The sequence below is a fragment of the Homarus americanus genome, unplaced genomic scaffold (genome assembly GCF_018991925.1).
Source record: "Homarus americanus isolate GMGI-L3 unplaced genomic scaffold, GMGI_Hamer_2.0 scaffold57505, whole genome shotgun sequence".
In the NCBI taxonomy this organism is placed as follows: Eukaryota; Metazoa; Arthropoda; class Malacostraca; order Decapoda; family Nephropidae; genus Homarus; species Homarus americanus.
The window spans coordinates 20,001-39,508 of record NW_024742749.1 but is presented as its reverse complement, the minus strand read 5'-3'; the positions used below and the strand labels follow the sequence as shown (position 1 = coordinate 39,508).

The 19,508-nt window shown below is 54.4% G+C and overlaps 1 protein-coding gene across 1 annotated transcript; it reads right to left on the bottom strand.

Moving 5' to 3' along the window:
* Positions 1-2,756: 2,756 nt before the first annotated feature.
* Positions 2,757-13,150, bottom strand: LOC121876997 (serine/arginine repetitive matrix protein 2-like). The gene is made up of 10 exons (XM_042382583.1): positions 13,096-13,150; positions 10,801-11,544; positions 9,636-10,712; positions 8,799-9,529; positions 7,369-8,669; positions 6,054-6,910; positions 5,669-5,956; positions 5,311-5,556; positions 3,574-5,221; positions 2,757-3,345 (listed from the first exon to the last, which is right to left on the bottom strand). The coding sequence occupies exons 1-10, from the start codon at positions 13,148-13,150 to the stop codon at positions 2,757-2,759; spliced, it is 7,536 nt and encodes a 2,511-aa protein (XP_042238517.1).
* Between the last annotated feature and the right edge of the window lie 6,358 nt (positions 13,151-19,508).

Genomic DNA, 19,508 nt, shown 5'->3' with positions numbered 1-19,508 from the left:
CTCAAATTCAATCATGATTATTTGGTTTAGTTAGGTTATGTTAGTTTAAATTGCTATGGGTTAAGCTGTGACTATCTAACCCATCCAAATCTAACCAAGGCAATCTTAACTCCAATTCACACACACACACGCACACAGCGAAGTGAACATCAAATAAGTCCCTCATGTCATTGTGCATGTGCTATTACAACCAAAAACTCTTTGAAATACCTTTTATGCGTGTGTGTGTGTGTGTGTGTGTGTGTGTGTGTGTGTGTGTGTGTGTGTGTGTGTGTGTGTGTGTGTGTGTGTGTGTGTGTGTGTGTGTGTGTGTGTGTGTGTGTGTGTGTGTGTGTGTGTGTGTGTGTGTGTGTGTGTGTGTTCGTGTGTGTGTGTGATAAATATTTAATAAAGTAATCTTGTGTTGGCTTGTGTTCACTTTACCTGTCAATCATGTTAATGTTACACCTTGTTTATGCGTCTCTCTGTTGTAAACTGCTGGTGTAGGGGTGTTGATGATGTAGGGTGTTGGGGTGTGTTGTGGTGGTGTGTGTTGTGGTGTGTAGGGTGTTGTGGTGTGTAAGGGGTGTGTTGGGTGTGCAGATGTGTAGGGTGTGTTGTGGTGTAGGGTGTGTTGTGGTGTGTAGGGTGTGTTGTGGTGTGTAGGTGTGTGGTGTGTAGGTGTGTTGGGGTGTAGGGTGTGTTGGGGGTGTTGTGGTGTGGTGTGTTGTGGTGTGTAGGGTGTGTAGGTGTGTGGTGTGTAGGTGTGTAGGATGTAGGGTGTGTGTGTGAGGTGTGTAGGGTGTGTGGGTGTGTTGTGGTGTAGTGTGTAGGGTGTGTGGGGTGTGTAGGGGTGTGTTGGGGTGTGTAGGGTATGTTGTGTGTGTAGGGGTGTGCTGGGGGTGTGTAGGGTGTGTTGGGGTGCACAGGTGTGTAGGGTGTGTTGTGGTGTGTTGTGGTGTGTCAGGTGTGGTGTGTGTAGGGCATTCAGATGTAGGGTGTACAGAGGTAGGGGTGTTGTGATGTAGGGGTGTGTTGTGGGTGTGTAGGGTGTGTTGTGGTGTGGTGGGTGTGTTGTGGTGTAGGGTGTGTTGTGGTGTGTAGGGTGTGCTGTGGTGTGTAGGGTGGTTGTGGTGTGTAGGGGGTGTTGTGGTGTGTAGGGTGGTTGTGGTGTGTCAGGTGTGAGGTGTGTTGTGTGTGTAGGGTGTTGTGTGGTGTGTAGGTGTGTTGTGTGTGGGGTGGGGCTGGGGGTGTGTGGGGTGGTGAGGTGTGTAGGGTGTGTTGTGGTGTGTAGGGGTGTTGTGGTGTGTAGGGTGTGTTGTGGTGTGTAGGGGGTGTTGTGTGTGTAGGGTGTGTTGTGGTGTGTGTTGTGGTGTGAGTGCAGTGTAGGGTGTGGTTGTGTGTGTAGGGTGGTGGGTGTGTTGTGGTGTAGGGTGTGTTGTGGTGTGTAGGGTGTGTTGTGGTGTGTAGGGTGTTGTGGTGTATAGGGTGGTGTGTTGTGTGTAGGGTGTGTGTGGTGTAGGGTGTGTTGTGATGTGTTGTGGTGTAGGGTGGTTGTGTGTAGCTGTAGAGTGTGTGTATTTAATTACTACAATAAAACACCAGAAATTTAAGATAGTTGATAATCTTCACCAAGAACTTCATACTTAAAACTACTCTAAAAACTGATGAATATACTGTAGTGAAATTTCATAACTTATAAAAATAAAATAAATAAAATAAAATTATATATAGAACAATATAGATCTTTACTCACACACACTATAGTTACCAATAATAAGAGTTTAGTTAATATAACCCGGTTTATAAAGTGTACGATAACTGAGTGTTTTAACTTTTCCAGTGTTGTGTTTACGTGTTTGTTGAGGAAAGAGATGAATATTGGGAACACTATGGTTATAATCAGTGGTAGTTTGTCTTAATACTTTTGAAAAATATCCTCTTTTGGGGTAATTTATTCCTGAAAGTATATATTATATTTTATTAGGTGTTGGAATGTGTGTGTATATATATAAACTTTTTTAGGTAATTTGACCTTTGTAAGAATTGAAGAATGTTAAGAGGATAAGTCTTGGTAATAATACACAGGTGTTTATATTATGTTTTATTTAATTTGCATACGTGAGTGATTTTGTTTTTAGTTATGTATGGTGTATGTGTGTGTATGTGTTTTGTTTAATATTGGTATTTTACTTTATTATTGGGAATAAATTTTATATTCTCGATTTTATTTGTGTTACAGATTAGTATTATTTTATTTTATTTTTTTTTTTTTAGTGTTGAAAGCATATAATGACAGTGATCGTTAACCCTGTGATGTAGTTAGGTAGTTAGAGAAGTCGTTAAAAGAAACATGGCTGTATGATTTATATGCTGCTGTTTTATTCTGTATTTATATTGAATTTATATTGAGAAAAATTATTATAGTTTGTTAAAAGTATTATACCTGCTGAGTCATTAATCTTTTTATGACTGCGGTAGTTTGGTGGTAGTTTGCGTAGTTTAGGTAGTTTGGTGGTAGTTTAGGGTAGTTGCGGCAATTTGGTGGTTGTTTGTGGTTGCTTGGGGTAGTTTGGTAGTTTGCGGCAGTTTGCGGTAGTTTAGGTAGTTTGGTGGTAGTTTAGGCAGTTTGGTGGTACTCTGCGGTTGTTTGCGGTTGTTTGGCAGGTTTGCGGCAGTTTGCGGCAGTTTAGGTGTTTGGTGGAACTTGCGGTTGCTCTGCGGCAGCTTGCGGCAGTTTGGTGGAGTCTGCGGCAGTTTAGGCAGTTTGCGGCAGTTTAGGCAGTTTGCGGCACCTGCGGTTGCTTCGGCGGTTGCTCTGGGGCAGCCTGCGGCAGTTTGGGGGGCTCTGGCGTAGCCTGCGGCTGTTTGGGCGGCAGTCTGGCGGTTGTTTGGCGGCAGCTCTGCGGCAGCCTGCGCGGTTGCCTGCGGAGCCTGCGGAGCCTGGCAGCCAGGTGGCTCTGCGGCACCTGCGGTTGCTCTGGCGGTTGCTCTGGGGGCAGTTTGGTTGCTCTGGCGGTTGCTCGGGGCAGCTTGCGGTTGCTCAGTGCCGGCGGTTGCTCTGCGGTTGCTCGCGTGTTCTTGCGGCCGTTTGGGAAGTAGCCCCGAGCAGCTTCAGCGCAGCTCTGCGGCACCTGCGGTAGTTCTGCGCAGCCTGCGGTTGCTTCAGTGGTTGTGGGGCAGTCGCGGCCCAGGTAGCCTGGCGGCAGCCTGCGGTTGCCTGCGGTTGTCTGCGGCAGCTCTGGCGGTTGCTCAGGGGCAGCTCTGGCGGCAGTTTCAGCGTAGCCGGTGCAACCTGCGGTTTGCGGCAGTCCTGGCGGTTGCCTGGCGGTTGCCTGTGCCTGGCGGCTCAGCGTACCGCGGCACCTGCGGTTGCCTGCGGTAGCCTGCGGTTGCTCTGGCGGTTGTTCTCAGCGCCTGCGGCAGCTCAGCGCAGCTCTGCGGCACCTGCGGTTGCTTCCGGCGGTAGTTTGGGCGGCAGCCTGGCGGCTGCTCGGCAGCCTGCGCAGCTCAGCGCAGCCTGGGGCAGCCCGGCGGCTGCTCTGGCGGTCAGCTTTGCAGCCGCGGCAGCTTCAGCGCGTAGCCTGGCGGCACCTGCGGTTGGCCCGGCGGCAGCTCGTGTCAGCGCGCAGCTTGCGGGTCGCTCTGCGGTTGTCTGGCAGTAGCCTGGCGGTTCTGCGCAGCCTGGCATGCAGCCTGGCGGCAGCTTCAGGCAGCTTCGGCGGTTGCCTTGGCGGTTGCCTGCGGTTGCCTGGCGGCAGTCTGCGGCAGTTCGCGGTCAGTTGCGGCAGCTCTGCGGCAGCCTGCGGTTGCTCGGCGGTTGTCGGGAGGCAGCCCGCGGCTGCTCGTGGGGCCTGTGGGCAGCTCTGGCGTTGCCTGCGGCAGCTCGGGCAGTTTGGGCGGCAGCCTGGCAGCTCTGCGGCGGCAGGCTCTGCGGTTGCTTGCGTCGTTTGGCGGTTGCCTGGGCAGTTGGCGGTTGTTTGCGGTTGCCTGGCGGCAGCCTGGGGTAGCTTGCGGTCGCTCTGCGGTTGTCTGGCGCAGCCTGCGGTTGCCTGGGGGCAGCTCAGCAGCTCTGCGGTTGCCGGCAGTAGCTCAGTAGCCTGGCGGTAGCCTGCGGTCAGCTTGCGGTTGCCTGCGGTTGTTTGCGTGCCGCGTAGCTCGGTAGCCTGGCGGTTGCTCATGGCAGCCAGTAGTCGGCGGTCGGTTCGCGGCAGGGCCTGGGGCAGCTCCGCGGTCGCTCGCGGCAGCCTGGGGGTAGCCTGGCGGCTGCCTGGCGGCAGGCCTGGGGCAAGTTGCCTGGGGCACCGGCACGCCTGGGGCGGCTGCCTGCGGTAGCTCTGGCGGTTGTCTGCGGTTGCCTGCAGCAGCCTGGGGCAGCCTGGCGGTTGTTCTGCGGCAGCCCTGGGGGTAGCTCTGCGGTTGCCTGCGGCAGCCTGGGTAGCTCTGGCGGCCGGGTTTCGGCGGTCGCCTGGGGCAGCCTTGTGCGCTGCCCGGCGGCTGCCCTGCGGTTGCCTGGCGGCAGCCTGGTGCGGGGCAGCTTCGCGGTAGCCTGCGGTTGCCTGCGGCAGCCGGGCAGCTCTGCGTCGCCGGCAGGCAGCTCTGGGGCAGCCCGGCAGCTGGTTTGGCGGCAGCCTGGGGCAGCTCTGGCGGTTGCCTGCGGCAGCCTGGGGGCGGCAGCCTGCGGTTGCCTGGCGGCAGCCTGGCGGCAGCCTGGCGGCAGCCTGCGCATTCGCGGCAGCTCTGGCCTGGCACCGTCTGGCGGCAGCCTGGTGCGGCAGCCTGGCGGTCGGGCCTGCGGCAGCCTGCGCAGCCTGGCGGCTGCCTGCGGCAGCTCTGGGCGGCGCAGCAGCCTGTGCGGCAGCTGGCGTAGCCTGCGGTCGTCTGGCGGCAGCTCCGGCGGCAGCCTGGCGGCAGCCTGGCGGCAGCCTGGCGGCAGTCTGGCGCAGGCCCGCCGCCTGCGGCAGCCTGCGGCAGCCTGGGGCAGCCTGCGGCTTGCCTGGCGGCAGCTCTGCGGCAGCCTGGCGGCAGCCTGCGCAGCCCAGCCTGGCGGCAGCCTGCGCATCGGCGGCAGCCTGGCAGCCTGGCGGCAGTCTGCGGTAGCCTGCGGCTTGCCCTGGGGCAGCCTGCGCAGCCTGGCGGCAGCCTGGGGGCAGCCTGGCGGCAGCCTGGCGGCAGCCTGGCGGCAGCTCACGGCAGCTCCAGTCTTGGTTCTGGGGCGGTGCCCAGGCAGCCTGGCGGCAGCCTGCGGTCAGTTCGTGCGGTGCTCCACGGCCGTTCGGCGGTCAGCTTGCGGCCGTTCTGGCGGCAGCCTGGCGGCAGCTCGGCGGTTGCCCGGCGGCTGTTTGAGGTAGCCTGGCGGTTGCCTGCGGTTGCCGCGGTTGGTCTGGTAGCCTGGTGGCAGCCTGCGGCAGGTCTTCAGGGCAGCCTGGCGGTTTGCCTGGCGGCTTGCCTGCGGCAGCTTCAGGCAGCTCTGCGGTTGCCCGGCGGCTGGTTTGCGGCGTTTTTCGCCCTGCGGTGCCTGCGCTAGTCTGGGTGAGCCTGCGGCAGCCTGGCAGTCTGGTGGTGCCTGGCGGCTGCCTGCGGAGTTTGCGCACCGAAAGTCTGCAGCGCTTCGCCTGTGCAGCCTGGCGGGTTGCTGCGGCTTGCCCGGCGGCCGCCTGGCGGCAGCTTCAGGCAGCTCTGCGGTCGCCTGCGCCGCTCAGTAGCCTGGCGGTCGGTTCGCGGCAGCTCTGCGGTCGTCTGCGAGCCCAGGCAGCTCTGGCGGCAGCCTGCGGTAGTCTGGGGGCAGCCTGGCGGTCGTCGGCGGCTGTCTGCGGGCAGCTCAGGCAGCCTGCGGCAGCCTGCGGTTGCTTGCGCAGCCCAGGCAGTCTGGCGTCGCCTGCGGCAGCCTGGGGGCAGCCTGGCGGCTGCTTGCGGCAGCCAGGCGTCAGCGCCAGTTCGGCGGTTGTCGGGGCAGCCCGGGGTAGCCTGCGGTTGCCTGGCGGCAGCCTGCGGTTGCTCGGGCAGCCTGCTGGCGGTCGCCCGGCGGCAGCTTCAGGCAGCCTGGCGGCCGCCTGCGCCGCCTGGCGGCTTGCCTGGGCGCAGCCTGGCGGTCAGTTCTGGGGCAGCCTGCGGCTCGTCTGGCGGTTGCCTGGGCAGCCTGCGGTTGCCTGCGGCAGCCTGGCGGCAGCCTGGCGGCAGCCTGGCGGTCGTCTGGGGCAGCTCCTGCGGTTGCCTGCGGCAGCTCGGCGGCAGCCTGCGGTTCGCGGTAGCTCTTGCGTCGCCCGGCGGTCGTTTGGCAGCCTGGCGGTTGCTCGGCAGCCTGGCGGTTGCCTGGCGGTCACTGCGGTTGCCTGGCGGCAGGCCTGGCGGCAGTCTGGATTGCCTGCAGCCTGGGGCAGCCTGGCGGCTGCCTGCGCAGCCTGCGGTTGTCGGGCAGCTCTGCGGTTGCCTGCGCAGCTCTGCGGCAGCTTGCGGCAGCTTGGCGGTTGCTTGGCGGCAGCTTGCGGTTGCTCGGCAGCTTGCGGCGGTTGCCTGCGGTAGCCTGCGGCAGCTCTGGCAGCAGCCTGGCGGCTTGCCTGGCGCAGCCTGGCGGCAGTTCTGGGGCAGCCTGGCGGTCAGCTTGGCGGTTGCTTCGCGGTAGCCTGCGGTTGGTTCGGGGCAGCCTGCGGCTTCGCCGGTGGCGGTTTGGGCGGCTGTTTGGCGGCTGTCGGTGGCGAGCCTGGCGCATGTCGGCAGTTTGGGGGGCAGTTTGGCGTTGTCGGGCAGCAGCCTGCGGCAGTTTGCGGTAGTTTGCGGCTGTTTGGGGTAGTCGGCGTTGTTTGCGGCAGTTTGCGGTTGTCTGGGGTTGTTTGGCAGGTCGGCGGTTGCTCGGGGGCAGTTTGGCGGTTGCTCTGCGGTTGCTTGCGGTAGTTTGGGTAGCCTGGTGGCTGTTTGGGGTAGTTTGCGGTTGCTTGGGGTAGTTTGGCGGTTGTTTGCGGTTGTTTGGGGTAGTTTGGCGGTTGTTGGTGGTAGTTTGGGGTAGTTTGGCGGTTGGGTTGTTCGCGGTTGTTTGGCGGTTGTTTGGGGTAGTTTGGTGGTTGGTTTTGGCGGTGCAGTTTGCGGTTGTTTGGGGCAGATTGGTGGTTGTTTGGGTAGATTGGTGGTTGTTTGCGGTTGCTCGGCGGTTGTTTGGGGTAGATTGGGTTGTTTGGGGTGCAGATTGGTGGTTGTTTGGGGTAGTTTGCGGTTGTTTGGGGTACTGCGGTTGTTTGCGGCAGTTTGCGGTTGCTTGGGGGTGGTGCCTGGTTGCCTGGGGCAGATTGCCGTTTGCGGTTGTTTGCGGTTGCTCTGGCGGTTGTCTGGGGGAGCCTGGCGGTTGCTCTGGCGGCAGCTCAGGTAGCCTGGCGGTTGCTCAGTGCCTGCGGTTGCCTGCGGTTTGCCTGCGGTTGCTCGGCGGTTGCCTGGCGGTTGCTTGTGCAGCCTGCGGTTGCTTGGCGGCAGCTCTGGCGGTTGCCTGCGGTTGCTTTGGGGCAGCTCGCGCCTCGGGGTAGCCTGCGGTTACCGTGGCTGGTTTGCGGTTGTCTGCGGTTGCCTAGTGTGCCTGCGGTTGTTTGCGGCAGCCTGCGGTTGCCTGGCGGTTGCTCATGGGGCAGCTCGGCGGTCCTGCTCAGTAGCCTGCGGTTTGGCGGTTGTCTGGGGTAGCTCGGTGGCTGCTTGGCTAGTTGCTCTGCGGTTGTTTGCGGTTGTTTGCGGTTGTCTGTTGCCTGCGGTTGTTTGGGGCAGTTTGCGGCTGTTTGGGTGCAGCTTGCGGTTGCCTGCGGTTGCCTGGGGGCAGCTTGCGGTTGTCTGCGGCAGCTCTGCGGTTGCCTGGCGGTTGTTTGGGGCAGTTTGCGGTTGTTTGGGGTAGTCGGTGGTTGTTTGCGGTAGTTTGCGGTTGTTTGCGGTTGTTTGGGGTAGTTTGGCGGTTGTTTGGCGGCAGTTTGCGGTTGCCTGCGGTTGTTTGGGGTAGCTCTGCGGTTGCCTGGGGTAGCTCTGGCGGTTGCCTGGCGGTTGCTCAGTAGCCTGGCGGCTGCCTGGCGGCAGTTTGCGGTCGTTTGGCGGCTGGCGGTTGTTTGGGGCAGCTTTGGCGGTTGCTTGGGGGCAGATTGCGGCTGCTCTGGCGGCAGCTCTGGCGGTTGCTTGCGGGTTGCTTGGGGCAGCTCTGCGGTTGCTTGGTGCAGCAGCTTGCGGTTGTTTGCGGTTGCCTGCGGTTGCTTTGGGGCAGCCTGCGGTTGCCTGGCGGCAGCCTGGCGGTTGTCGGCGGCAGCTCTGGGCGGTAGCTCTGCGGTTGCCTGGGGGTAGCTCTGCGGTTGCCTGGTGCCCAGGGTAGCTCTGCGGGTTGCCTGGCGGTGGTCAGCGGTCAGTTCGTAGCCTGCGGTTGCCTGCGGTAGTCTCAGTAGCCTGGGGCTGCCTGGGGCAGCCTGCGGCAGCCTGGGTGGGCAGCTCGCGGCTGCCTGGGGTAGTTTGCAGGGTTTGGCGGCAGTTTGCGGGTAGTTTGCGGTAGTTTGCGGTTGCTTGCGGCAGCCTGCGTTGTTTGGGGGCAGCTTGGTGGCAGCTCTGGTGGCAGTTTCTGGCGGTAGCTTGCGGTTTGCGGTAGTTTGGGGGTAGTTTGGCGGTTGCTTGGCAGGCAGTTTGCGGCAGTTTGGCAGTTTGGGGTTGCTTGGTGGTAGTTTGCGGTTGCTCTGGGCAGTCTGGTGGTTGTTTGCGGTTGTTTGGCGGTTGTTTGGCGGTTACTTGGGGGTAGTTTGGCGGTTGTTTGCGGTAGTTTGCGGTTGTTTGGGCAGTTTGCGGTTGTTTGCGGTTGCTCTGGGGTAGCTCACGGTTGCTCTGGGGTAGTTTGCGGTTGCCTTGCGGTTGCCTGCGGCAGCTTTGCGGCAGTTTGCGGCTGCTGGCGGCAGCTCTGGCGGTTGTTTGCGGTAGCTCTGCGGTTGCTCTGCGGTTGGCTCGGCGGTTGCTCTGCGGTTGCCTGGGGCAGCCCGCGGTTGCCTGCGGTTGCTCGGCGGCAGCTCTGGCGGCTTGCTCTGGGGCAGCCTGGCGGTTGCTTCGCGGTTGCCTGGTAGTTGGCGGTTGTTTGGGGTAGTTTGCGGTTGTGTTTGGCGGTTGTTTGGCGTGGTGGGCAGTTTGCGGTAGCTCTGGCGGTGCCTGGCGGTTGTTTGCGGCAGCTCTGGCGGTTGGTTTGCGGTTGCCTGGCGGTTGCTCTGGCGGTTGCCTGGCGGCAGCCTGCGGTAGCTTGGTGGTTGCTTGCGGTTGGTTTGGGGGCAGTTTGGCGGTTGCCTGCGGTTGCCTGGGGCAGCCTGGCGGTCACTGGCGGCAGTCTGGCGGTAGTCTGCGGCAGCTCTGCGGTTGCTTGGGGCAGTTTGGCGGCAGTTTGCGGTTGTTTGCGGCAGTCTGGCAGGGCAGTTTGCGGCTTGCTCTGCGGTTGCTGCGGGCAGCTCGGTGCGCCTGGGGTAGTTTGCGGTTGCTTTGGCAGTTTGCCTGCGGTTGCCTGGCGGTTGCTCTGCGGTTGTTTGGGGGTAGCTCTGGCGGCAGCCCGGCAGTGGCTCAAGGTAGCCTGGGGCAGTTTGCGGTTGCCCTGGCGGCTGCCTGGCGGTAGCCTGCGTAGCCTGGCGGCAGCTCAGTAGCCTAGGCAGCTTGGGTGGTGAGCCTGGGCGGGCAACTTGGCGGCACAGCCTGCGGGGCAGCCCTGGCAGCCTGCGGCAGCCTGGGGCAGCCTGGCGGTGTCCTGTATTGGCCTGGCAGCCTGCGGCAGCCTGGCAGCCAGCAGCTCATGGCAGCCTGGGGGGCAGCGCCTGGGTGCAGCTCGGCAGCCTGCGGCAGTCTGGCGGCAGCTCTGGCTGGCCTGTGTAGCCTGCGGCAGCCTGCGGTCAGCCTGGGGGCAGCCTGGCAGCCTGGCGGCAGCTCCGCGGGCAGCCTGGCGGCTTGCCTGGGGCAGGCCTGGCGGGGCAGCCTGGGTGGGCCTGGGCGGCAGCCCTGCGGCAGCCTGCGGCAGCCTGGCGGCAGCCTGCGGGCTGCTCTGGGCAGCCTGCGGCAGCTCTGGGCAGCTCTGCGGTTGCCTGGGGGCAGCTCCTGGGCAGCCTGCGGCAGCCTGCGGTTGCCTGGGGGCAGCCTGGCAGGCCTGGGCAGCCTGCGGCAGCCTGGCGGCAGCTCAGCAGCCTGCGGCAGCCTGCGGTAGCCTGGGGGCAGCCTGGCGGTAGCCTGGGCGGCAGTCTGGCGGCAGCTCTGGCTGTCTGGGGCAGCCTGGCGGCAGCCTGCGGCAGCCTGGCGGCAGTCTGGGGGCAGCCTGGCGGCAGCCTGGCAGGCCTGGCGGCAGTCTGCGGCAGCCTGGGGCAGCTCTGGCGGCAGCCTGCGGCTGCCTGGGCAGCCTGCGGCAGCCTGGCGCAGCCTGGCGGCGAGCCCTGCGGCAGCTCCGCGGCAGCCTGCGGTTGCCTGGGGCAGCCTGCGGCAGCCTGGCGGCAGCTCCGGCGGCAGCTCTGCGGCAGCTCCGGGGGCAGCTCCGCGGCAGCCCGCGGCAGCCTGCGGCAGCCTGGCGGCAGCTCCGGCGCAGCCTGGGGCAGCCCGCGGCAGCCTGCGGCAGCCTGGCGGCAGCTCCGCGGCAGCTCCGGCACAGCCTGGCAGCAGCCTGGCGGCAGCCTGGCAGCCCGGCGCAGCTCCGGCGGCAGCCTGCGGCAGCTCCGGGGCAGCCTGCGGCAGCCTGGCGGCAGCCCGGCGGCAGCCTGGCGGCAGCTCGCGGTTGCCTGCGGCAGCCTGGCAGCCTGCGGCTGCCTGTGCAGCCTGGCAGCCTGGCGGCAGTCTGGCGGCAGCCCGGCGGCAGCCTGCGGCAGCCTGGGGCAGCCTGCGGCGTCAGTCGCCAGCCCGCGGCAGCCCGCGGCAGCCCGCGGCAGCCTGGCGGCAGCCCGCGGCAGCCCTGCGGCGCCTGGCGGCAGCCTGCGCGTCGGCGGCAGCCCGCGGCAGCCTGGGGCAGCTCCGCGGCAGCCTGGCGGCAGCCTGCGGCAGCTCCGCGGCAGCCTGGCGGCAGCCTGGCGGCAGCTCCGCGGCAGCCCGGCGGCAGCCTGGGGCACGCGGCAGCCTGCGGCAGCCTGGCGCAGCCCGCGCGTTTCCGGCGCAGCCTGGCGGCAGCCTGCGGCAGCCTGGCGGCAGCCTGGCGGCAGCTCTGGCGGCAGCTCTGCGGCAGCTCCGCGGCACCGGCGGCAGCTCTGCGGCAGCTCTGCGGCAGCCTGGCGGCAGCCTGGCGGCAGCCTGCGGGCCTCAGCTTAGCTCTGCGGTTGCCTGGCGGCAGTCTGGCGGCTTGCTCGCGGTTGCCTGGCGGCAGCCCGCGGTTGCCTGGGGCAGCCTGGCGGCTGTCTGGGGGCAGCTCTGCAGCAGCTCTGCGGCAGCCTGCGGTTGCCTGGGGTGTGCAGCTCATGGCTGGTTTGGGGCAGCTCTGATGGTGCTCTGCAGCTCTGACAGCTCTGCGGCAGCTCAGGCAGCTCTGATGCGCTCTGGTCAGCTTCAGGGCAGCCTGGAAGCAGCTTGCGTAGTTTGGAGGTGGCTCTTGGCCAGTTGCTCTGGGTGTAGTTTGAGGTAGCTCTGGGTGTTGTGGGGAATAGGGTTGCTAAGTAGTTTGATGAGAGTAGCCTGATGTGCTGGCCAGCTTAGGCAGGCTCTGAGGGGCAGTTATGGCAGTTGGTAGTTTGATAGTTTGAAGTAGCTTGATAGTGCTAGGTTGTTTGTGTAGTTTGAGGTAGTTTGTGGTTGTTTGTGGGCACCCCACCTACATAGCTGGATGTACATACGTGTTTTAGATAAGATATGTGTGTGTGTGTGTGTGTGTGTGTTGGTTTGAAATAGTGGATATTTTAAATCTCAGGACAGATAAGGATAGTGTAAGTGTATGGGGCTTGTAGGTAGGTGGGTTGGGTGGGTGGGTGGCTGGAGTGGGTAGGTGGGTTGGGTGGTGGGTCAAAATACTGCTTAAATGAGTATGTATGCGTGGATTGGTCTAGGTAGGAAGGTGGGTCAGGTATGTGGGTGGGTGGGGTGGGTGGGTGGGGTGGGTGGGCGGTGTGGGCGGCCTGGTGGGTGTGGGGAAGGTAAACAGAGACCAGGCCAACACCGGGACGCCGTTCCTCTGCTGTGTTTACTGGACAGTTCCTCATCCTCTGTTAAATATTACGGACAACAGCGGCCAGTGAGAGAGAGAGGAGAGAGAGAGGAGAGAGAGAAAGAGAGAGATGCAGAGAATGAGAGACAGAAAGAGAAAGGGAGAGATAGAAAGAGAGAGAGACAGATTGAGAGGCAGAGAGGGGAGAGGGAGAATGAGAGAGAGATGCAGAGATTGAGAGACAGAAAGAGAAAGGAGAGATGAAAGAGAGATGCAGAGAATGAGACAGAAAGAGAAAGGAGAGAGAGAGAGAGAGAGAGATGCAGAGAAGAGACAGAAAGAGAGAGGGAGACAGAATGAGATAGATAGATAGATACAGTGAATGAGAGAGAGAGAGAGACCAAACTACACTAAGCCCTTACTTCACTATACAGGAAGCACTGAGACAGACACTGTACTCGACCACCTTCATTACCTCACCTGCACAATTAGTCACCATAACACAGGTGGGTCGACAACCCCAGACTCGAACCAGCGATCATTAGGACAGTAGATGAGGGGTGTTACCACTCGACCACCGACGCACCCCTTAGAGCTAACTGAGTCTTAATTACATAATGGTACAACACGTTACATAAACTTTTGTTATGGTCTACCTGTGGGTAATTAATTCACCTGTTTAGTAAAGTCGTCGGTAATTACGGTAATTATTAGCGTATTATTATTTTTGTTTGTTATCGTTGTTTTTATTGTTATTATTATTTCTTTTCTATCGTTTCTTCAAACAGAAAATGTGTTTGTATGAAGAGAGAATATTCCTCAAACCACCTTTGTGGAACACCTTTGTTTATCTACCTGGTGGAAATAGTTTGTTTTGGGGACTAATCCGCTGTTATCGTCTCTCTCCTCCCCAGAAAGCGAGACCCCATGGTGCTATAGCGAGACTTAATGTACCATAGCGAGACCCCATGGTACCATAGCGAGACTTAATGTACCATAGCGAGACCCTCATGGTACCATTGCGAGACTTAATGTACCATAGCGAGACCTCATGGTACCATTGCGAGACTTAATGTACCATAGAAGCCTCATGGTACCATGCGAGACTTAATGTACCATAGCGAGACCTCATGGTACCATTGCGAGACTTAATGTGCCATGCGAGACCCTCATGGCACCATTGCGAGACTTAATGTACAATAGGAGACCCCATGGTACCATTGTGAGACTTAATGTACTATAGCAGAGACCTCATGGTACCATTGAGACTTAATGTACCATAGAGAGACCCCATGGTACCATTGCGAGACTTAATGTACCATAGACAGACCCCATGGTACCATTGCGAGACTTAATGTACAATAGCAGCCCCATGGTACCATTGCGAGACTTAATGTACTATGCGAGACCTCGCAGGTACCATTGCGAGACTTAATGTACCATAGAGAGACCTCATGGTACCATTGTGAGACAATGTACCATAGACAGACCTCATGGTACATTGCGAGACTTAATGTACCATAGTTATATACCTCATGGTACCATTGCGAGACTTAATGTACCATAGCGAGACCCCGGTACCATTGCGAGACTTAATGTACCATAGCGAGACCTCATGGTACCATTGCGAGACTTAATGTACCATAAAGAGACCCCATGGTACCATTGCGAGACTTAATGTACCATAGAGAGACCTCATGGTACCATTGCGAGACTTAATGTACCATAGAGAGACCCCATGGTACCATTGCGAGACTTAATGTACCATAGCGAGACCTCATGGTACCATTGCGAGACTTAATGTACCATAACGAGATCTCATGGTACCATTGCGAGACTTCACGGTAGGATAGCGAGATGCCACTGTGAGATAACGAGACAGTGCTGAATTAGCGAGACGTATCGTGATAGGATAGCGAGACTTGACCAAGATACTAAGGCAGGTTATCACTATTCGGAGAGAGAGAGGGGGGGGGAGAGAAAAGAGAGAGAGGGGAGAGAAAGAGAGAGAGAGAGAGGGGAGGAGGGAGAAAAAAAAGAGAGAGAGAAAAAGAGAGAGAGAGAGAGAGAGAGAGAGAGAGAGAGAGAGAGAGAGAGAGAAGAAATGTGATTATATGAGAAAAGTATGAGAGAGGTAGAGGGAGAGAGAGAGAGAGAGAGAGAGAGAGGGAGAGGGAGGGAGGAGGAGAAATTACGACAGCCTTTCTCATTTCTCCATCTTTCTCCCAAGATGGAGGGAAGGGCGAGGGAGGGAGGGAAGAAGAGAGACAGGGAAGGAAGGAGAGAGTTGGGGAAGGAGGGAATGGAAGGAGAGGGAGGGAAGGAGAGAGTTGAAGGAGGGAATCAAGATAGTCTGAGAGGGAGAGAGGAGAGTTGAAAGATCATTTATTTTTCGTTACCTTCTTGTCAGGGAGGGGGGGGGGGGAAGGAAGGGAGGGAGGGGTGGGGGAGGGAAGGAAGGAGGGAAGAGGGGGTAGGGGAGGGGGGAGAAGAGGAGGGTAGGGGAGGGAAGGGGAGCGGTAGAGGGAGGGGAGGGGAGGGAAGAGGGAGCGGTAGGGAGGGAAGGAAGGGAAGGTGGGGAGGGAAGGGGAGCGGTAGGGAGGGAGGGGGAGTAGAGGGAAGGAGGCAGGGAAAGGGAGGGGTAGAAAGGGAGGGAAGGAGAGGGTAGGGGAGGGAAGGGGAAGGTAGGGGAGGGAGGGAAGGAGAGCGGTAGGGAAGGAGAGCGGGTAGGGAGGGAGAGGGGAGGGTAGGGAGGGAGGTGGGGAGGGGTAGGGAGGGAGGGGGGAGGGGTAGGGAGGGAGAGGGGAGGGGTAGGGGAGGGGGAGGGAGGGGGAGGGGGTAGGGAGGGGAGGGGGAGGGGTAGGGAGGGGGTATAGCAGATCTAATTAAACTTGAGCGGAGAATCGGTGGTCTCAATCAGCCTTCGCGACCTCCTCTCTCCTTGTTTCATTAACTTAACCCAGACAAGTTAGGCCATCTTCCAAGACCCTGCCCGGCTGCCCACTCACCCGCCCGGCCGCCCACTCACCCACCCAGCCGCCCACCACTCCACCCAGCCACCCAATCTCACCTATCCCACCCATCCATCCGTCCAGCCAGCCAGCCATCCGTCCAGCCAGCCAGCCATCCGTCACAGCCATTATCCACCCAAGGCTTTCTGCTAACGAAGCCTCATGAACCCAAATATCATAATAATGGAAGCCTTCCTAAGTGTATTGAAGCCTTCTGAAGCTATCTGAACCCATTTGAGCTTGAAGCAGAAATGAAGCTTCGAAGCCCCGGAACTTACTCTTTAAATGTAATTGAGTCTTTGGCAACAAAGCTTCATAGAACTGGCTTAAGAAATGAAGCCTTGATACAACAGGTGAAGCCTTAAAACAGCAGGTAGACAGGGTAAAGTCTCGGTTAAGTCTCCGATCGTTAGGGTTTGAGTAAAGCGAGACCGGAAAGTTCGAGTTCCGGAACAAACACGACGGCGAACCTTACCGCTGATTGTTAGAGAATTGTTGACTCTACGAAGCCTCATAGACCGTGTGGAGCCATGATGCGCAAGGTGAAGCCTCATGAAACCCCATTGAAGCTTTATAAGCCTGATGAACTTCATTGAAGCTTTATAGCCTCTTCGAGAGCCTCCTTAAGCATTCCTGAATCCTTTTGAAGCCTCATGAATCGTTTGAAGCTTCTAGAGTCCCAAATGAAGCTTTTTAAAGTTTTATGAAGCCTTTTGAAGCCTCATAAATCTCTAAGTCTTATGATTCCTTTAAAGTATTTCTGAAGCTTTCATAGGTCTTTTGAAACCCCATCACATTCTGAAGCTCCTGAAGCCTCGTCCAGTCCTAAAATATTACGAAGCCTCACAAAAGAGTATTGAAGCTAAGCAAAGTCTCATGAATTCCCACTGAAACCTCCTTAAGGTTCTGAAACTCCCTTGCCTCCTGAACCCCTGTATTGAAGTCCCAGAAACCTCCTGAAGCCATGAAACACCTCATGAACCCCCACTGAACCCTCATGAAACACCTCATGAACCCCCACTGAACCCTCATGAAACACCTCATGAATCCCACTGAACCCCTCATGAAACACCCTCATGAATCCCCACTGAACCCTCATGAAACACCTCATGAGCCCCCACTGAACCCTCATGAAACACCCCATGAATCCCCACTGAACTCTATGAAACACCTCATGAATCCCCACTGAACCCTCATGAAACACCTTGTAACTCAGGGATCGACACTTGTGAACAAAGGAAGTGGGAAGGTTCGAAGCACGGAACAAACCCAACTGATTGCTGCAAATAAGTCGACGTTTGCTGAAGCCTCATGAAGCCTCGTTCCTCCATCCTCCTCCTCCTCACCTCCCCCACCACCGTGAAGCCTGTTGAAGCCCCGTGAAGCCTGGTGAAGCCCCAGGATCACTAGGCCTGACATGGCAGGTCTGGTCGGAGCTCCTGAACAAACACATTACGGCGAAGATTTACCGCTGATCGCTGGCAAATAGTGAACGGTCTGGTGACTTCTCTCTCTCTCTCACATTATTGTTTCTCTCTCTCTCTCACATTATTGTTTCTCTCTCTCTCTCTCTCCCACATTATTGTTTTCTCTCACACACACATTTTCTCTTCTCTCTCCAGTGTAATATTCCTACCTAACAAGTATTTTATTTTTGTATTTATTTCACAATTAAATATTTAGTTGTATTTTTTGGGTTAAATAATAATTTTGTAATCAATTATTCTTGGTATAAAACTTAAAATTATTTTCGTGTTAATTATTCTCTTGATTATATTGCTAATTAATTGTCTTGTGGTTTTAATTATGGTATTGATTATATTTGTGAATAAATGTTATTAATTATTGTTTTCTTAATTATTTTATTTATTTATTCATAATTTATTTGATTTTTCTTTGGTTTTTCTCGTCTAATTTTTTTTTTTCTCGTGTTAATTTAATTTTTCTTATTTTTCATATTTAATTTTTTATTTTTGTTGTCCCAATTTTTTTTTTTTATGGCTTAATTTAACTTATTATCGTAATTATTTTTTATAATTTTATTATCTTAAATATTTTCTTATTATATTTTTCACAAAGTTTAAATATTGTTATACTTAAAAAATGTCATTTGATTATTTTTATCGAATAATATTTTTTAGTAATACTTTGTACTTAATTTTTTTTCTAATTTTAAAAACCGTCTTGTTTTTATTATTTTATATTTTTAATTATTAAAAAATAGTACCTAGTAGTTTTATGTAACTAATACAGGTGTTTAATTAAATACAGGTATTGTATGTTATGTAAATATGTATTAACGCTGTACAGGTGTTTATGAAGTTATGACAGATGTTAATATTATCACGTTGGTACAGATGTTTGGAGTTAAATGTGTTGTGTAATGTTGAATTAATTTTAGTACATTTATACAGTGTTTAGATGAGGTTAGTTTACATCTACACGTGTATGTATGTATGATGTATAGCTGTGTATGGTCTGAGGTATAGGTTAGGTTATACATCTACACGTGTATGTATGTGATATATTGTGTATGGTGTGGGGTGTGTTAGGTTATACATCTACACGTGTATGTATGTATGATGTATAGTCTGTGTATGGTCTGGGTGTAGGTTAGGTTATACATCTACACGTGTATGTATGTATGATGTATATGCTGTATGGTCTTATGTAGGTTAGGTTATACACTATATATGTATGTGATGTATATTGTATGGTGTAGCAGAGATGTTCCTCACTTTCACCTTTTATCCCTCTCACCTCATTCCTCAACTTCACTTTCCACCCTTCACCACCTCACCTTTCACCTCCCACCTCACCTTTCCACTCCTCACCTCATCTCACCTTTCACCTTCACCCCACCTTTCACTCCTTTCTCACCTCACACCTTTCACCTTCACCCCACCTCACCTTCAACTCCCCTTTCACTCCCACCATCTTTCACTCCTTCACCTCACCTTTCACCTTCACCTCACCTCACCTTCACCTTCACCCTCACCTCACCTTCCCACCCCATCTTTCACCTTCACCTCACCTCACCTTCACCTTCACTTCACCTCACCTCACCTTCACCTCACCTTTCACGCCCAAGCTTCAACCCCTACTAATTCCCCATTACCCCCTCACTTTCCCCATCACCTCACCTCACCAGACGACAAGCACTGATGAGGTCTTTCAACACAGCTCTGGTGACCTAGATTACTGACGTGACCTAGATGACGTCACTGATGTCACCAGATGAATGATGTCACCAACCCTGATGACGCCAAGATCATTAGTAGTAGTAGTAGTAGTAATAATTAATAGTAGCAGCAGTAGTAACTTAACTAATTATAAAAGATTTGTTATATTAATTACATAAATTTCTTAAGCATATGATATTTAAATATGTTTTAGGTTCAAAAGTATTACTTTATTGTGTTAAAAAGTTTGATTTATTTTGCCTTTGTCCCTAAGTATTTTTATAATTGTTTGTATTAAGTTACATAAGTGTTACTATGGGAACATTAATTGTTTATCATTTATTCATAACAGTTATTTGTTCTAATAAGGATAATTAATGTTTGTCATTATTATTATGATATAAATTAAATTATGATTTGTCCACTAATCTTATGTGTTAAATTTATAGTTTTTAATAATTTACGGTATTTTTATATAATTTCTATAAGTTAATAACATTATCACACGTTTTAGTGGGTTGAACTGTCTATATACAAGAGTCATTTTATAAACATACAAACTTAATTTATTTTGTGTTAAACTTAAGGCCAAAACATTGAAACATAAGATGGCATAATTGAGGTTTATTTTATGGCTTAATATTAAGGATAAAGAGTTTGACATTTATGCTTCAATTAGTAAAAATGGAGTAAATTATATCAAATTAAGATTGATTTAATTTCTGTATTATTTATTTTATTGAATTAAATTATTTTAGTTTTTCTATAGAATAATTTTTAATTTAATATCAGCTAAAATTTAGGTCCAAGATTGTCACATACAGTAAACTTTTATATAATTCGCGTATAAAATTTACTTGTATGAAAAATTAGTTATATTTTTTCGTTTAATAATAATTTTATATTTTTAATTAAGATCAAGATTTTAGATTTTAAATTATTTTTTAATAATTATTAAAATAGATATTTACACTAAAAAACATTAAATTGATAAATGATACAGATAGGTAGAGATAAGTTACATAGCTGCTATATGTATCAGTAAATAACAAATAAAAATCCATTAAATGAAATAATAAAATCATAAAAAATTATAAACAAAAAATAAATCAAGATTAAACAAAAACCAGACATAAGAATCAGGTAAATCATTCAAGATAATATAAAAATCAAACCAAATTATAGAAAATATTAAAATAAATAAAAGGACAATTTATACACCAAAATACAACGAACAATTTTATAGGTCTCTCACAA

Excerpts from the sequence above, each read along its gene's own strand:
- LOC121876997 (XM_042382583.1), bottom strand. The coding sequence starts at position 13,150 with ATGAGGCTTCTATGGTACATTAAGTCTCGCAATGGTACCATGAGGTCT. Across the intron at positions 11,545-13,095 it reads TACCATGAGGTCTCGCTATG|AGCTACCTCAAACTACACCC; the intron begins GTACATTAAGTC and ends CACAACACCCAG. Across the intron at positions 3,346-3,573 it reads TGCCGCCGGGCCAACCGCAG|GTGCCGCGGTACGCTGAGCC; the intron begins GTGCCGCCAGGC and ends AGGCAACCGCAG.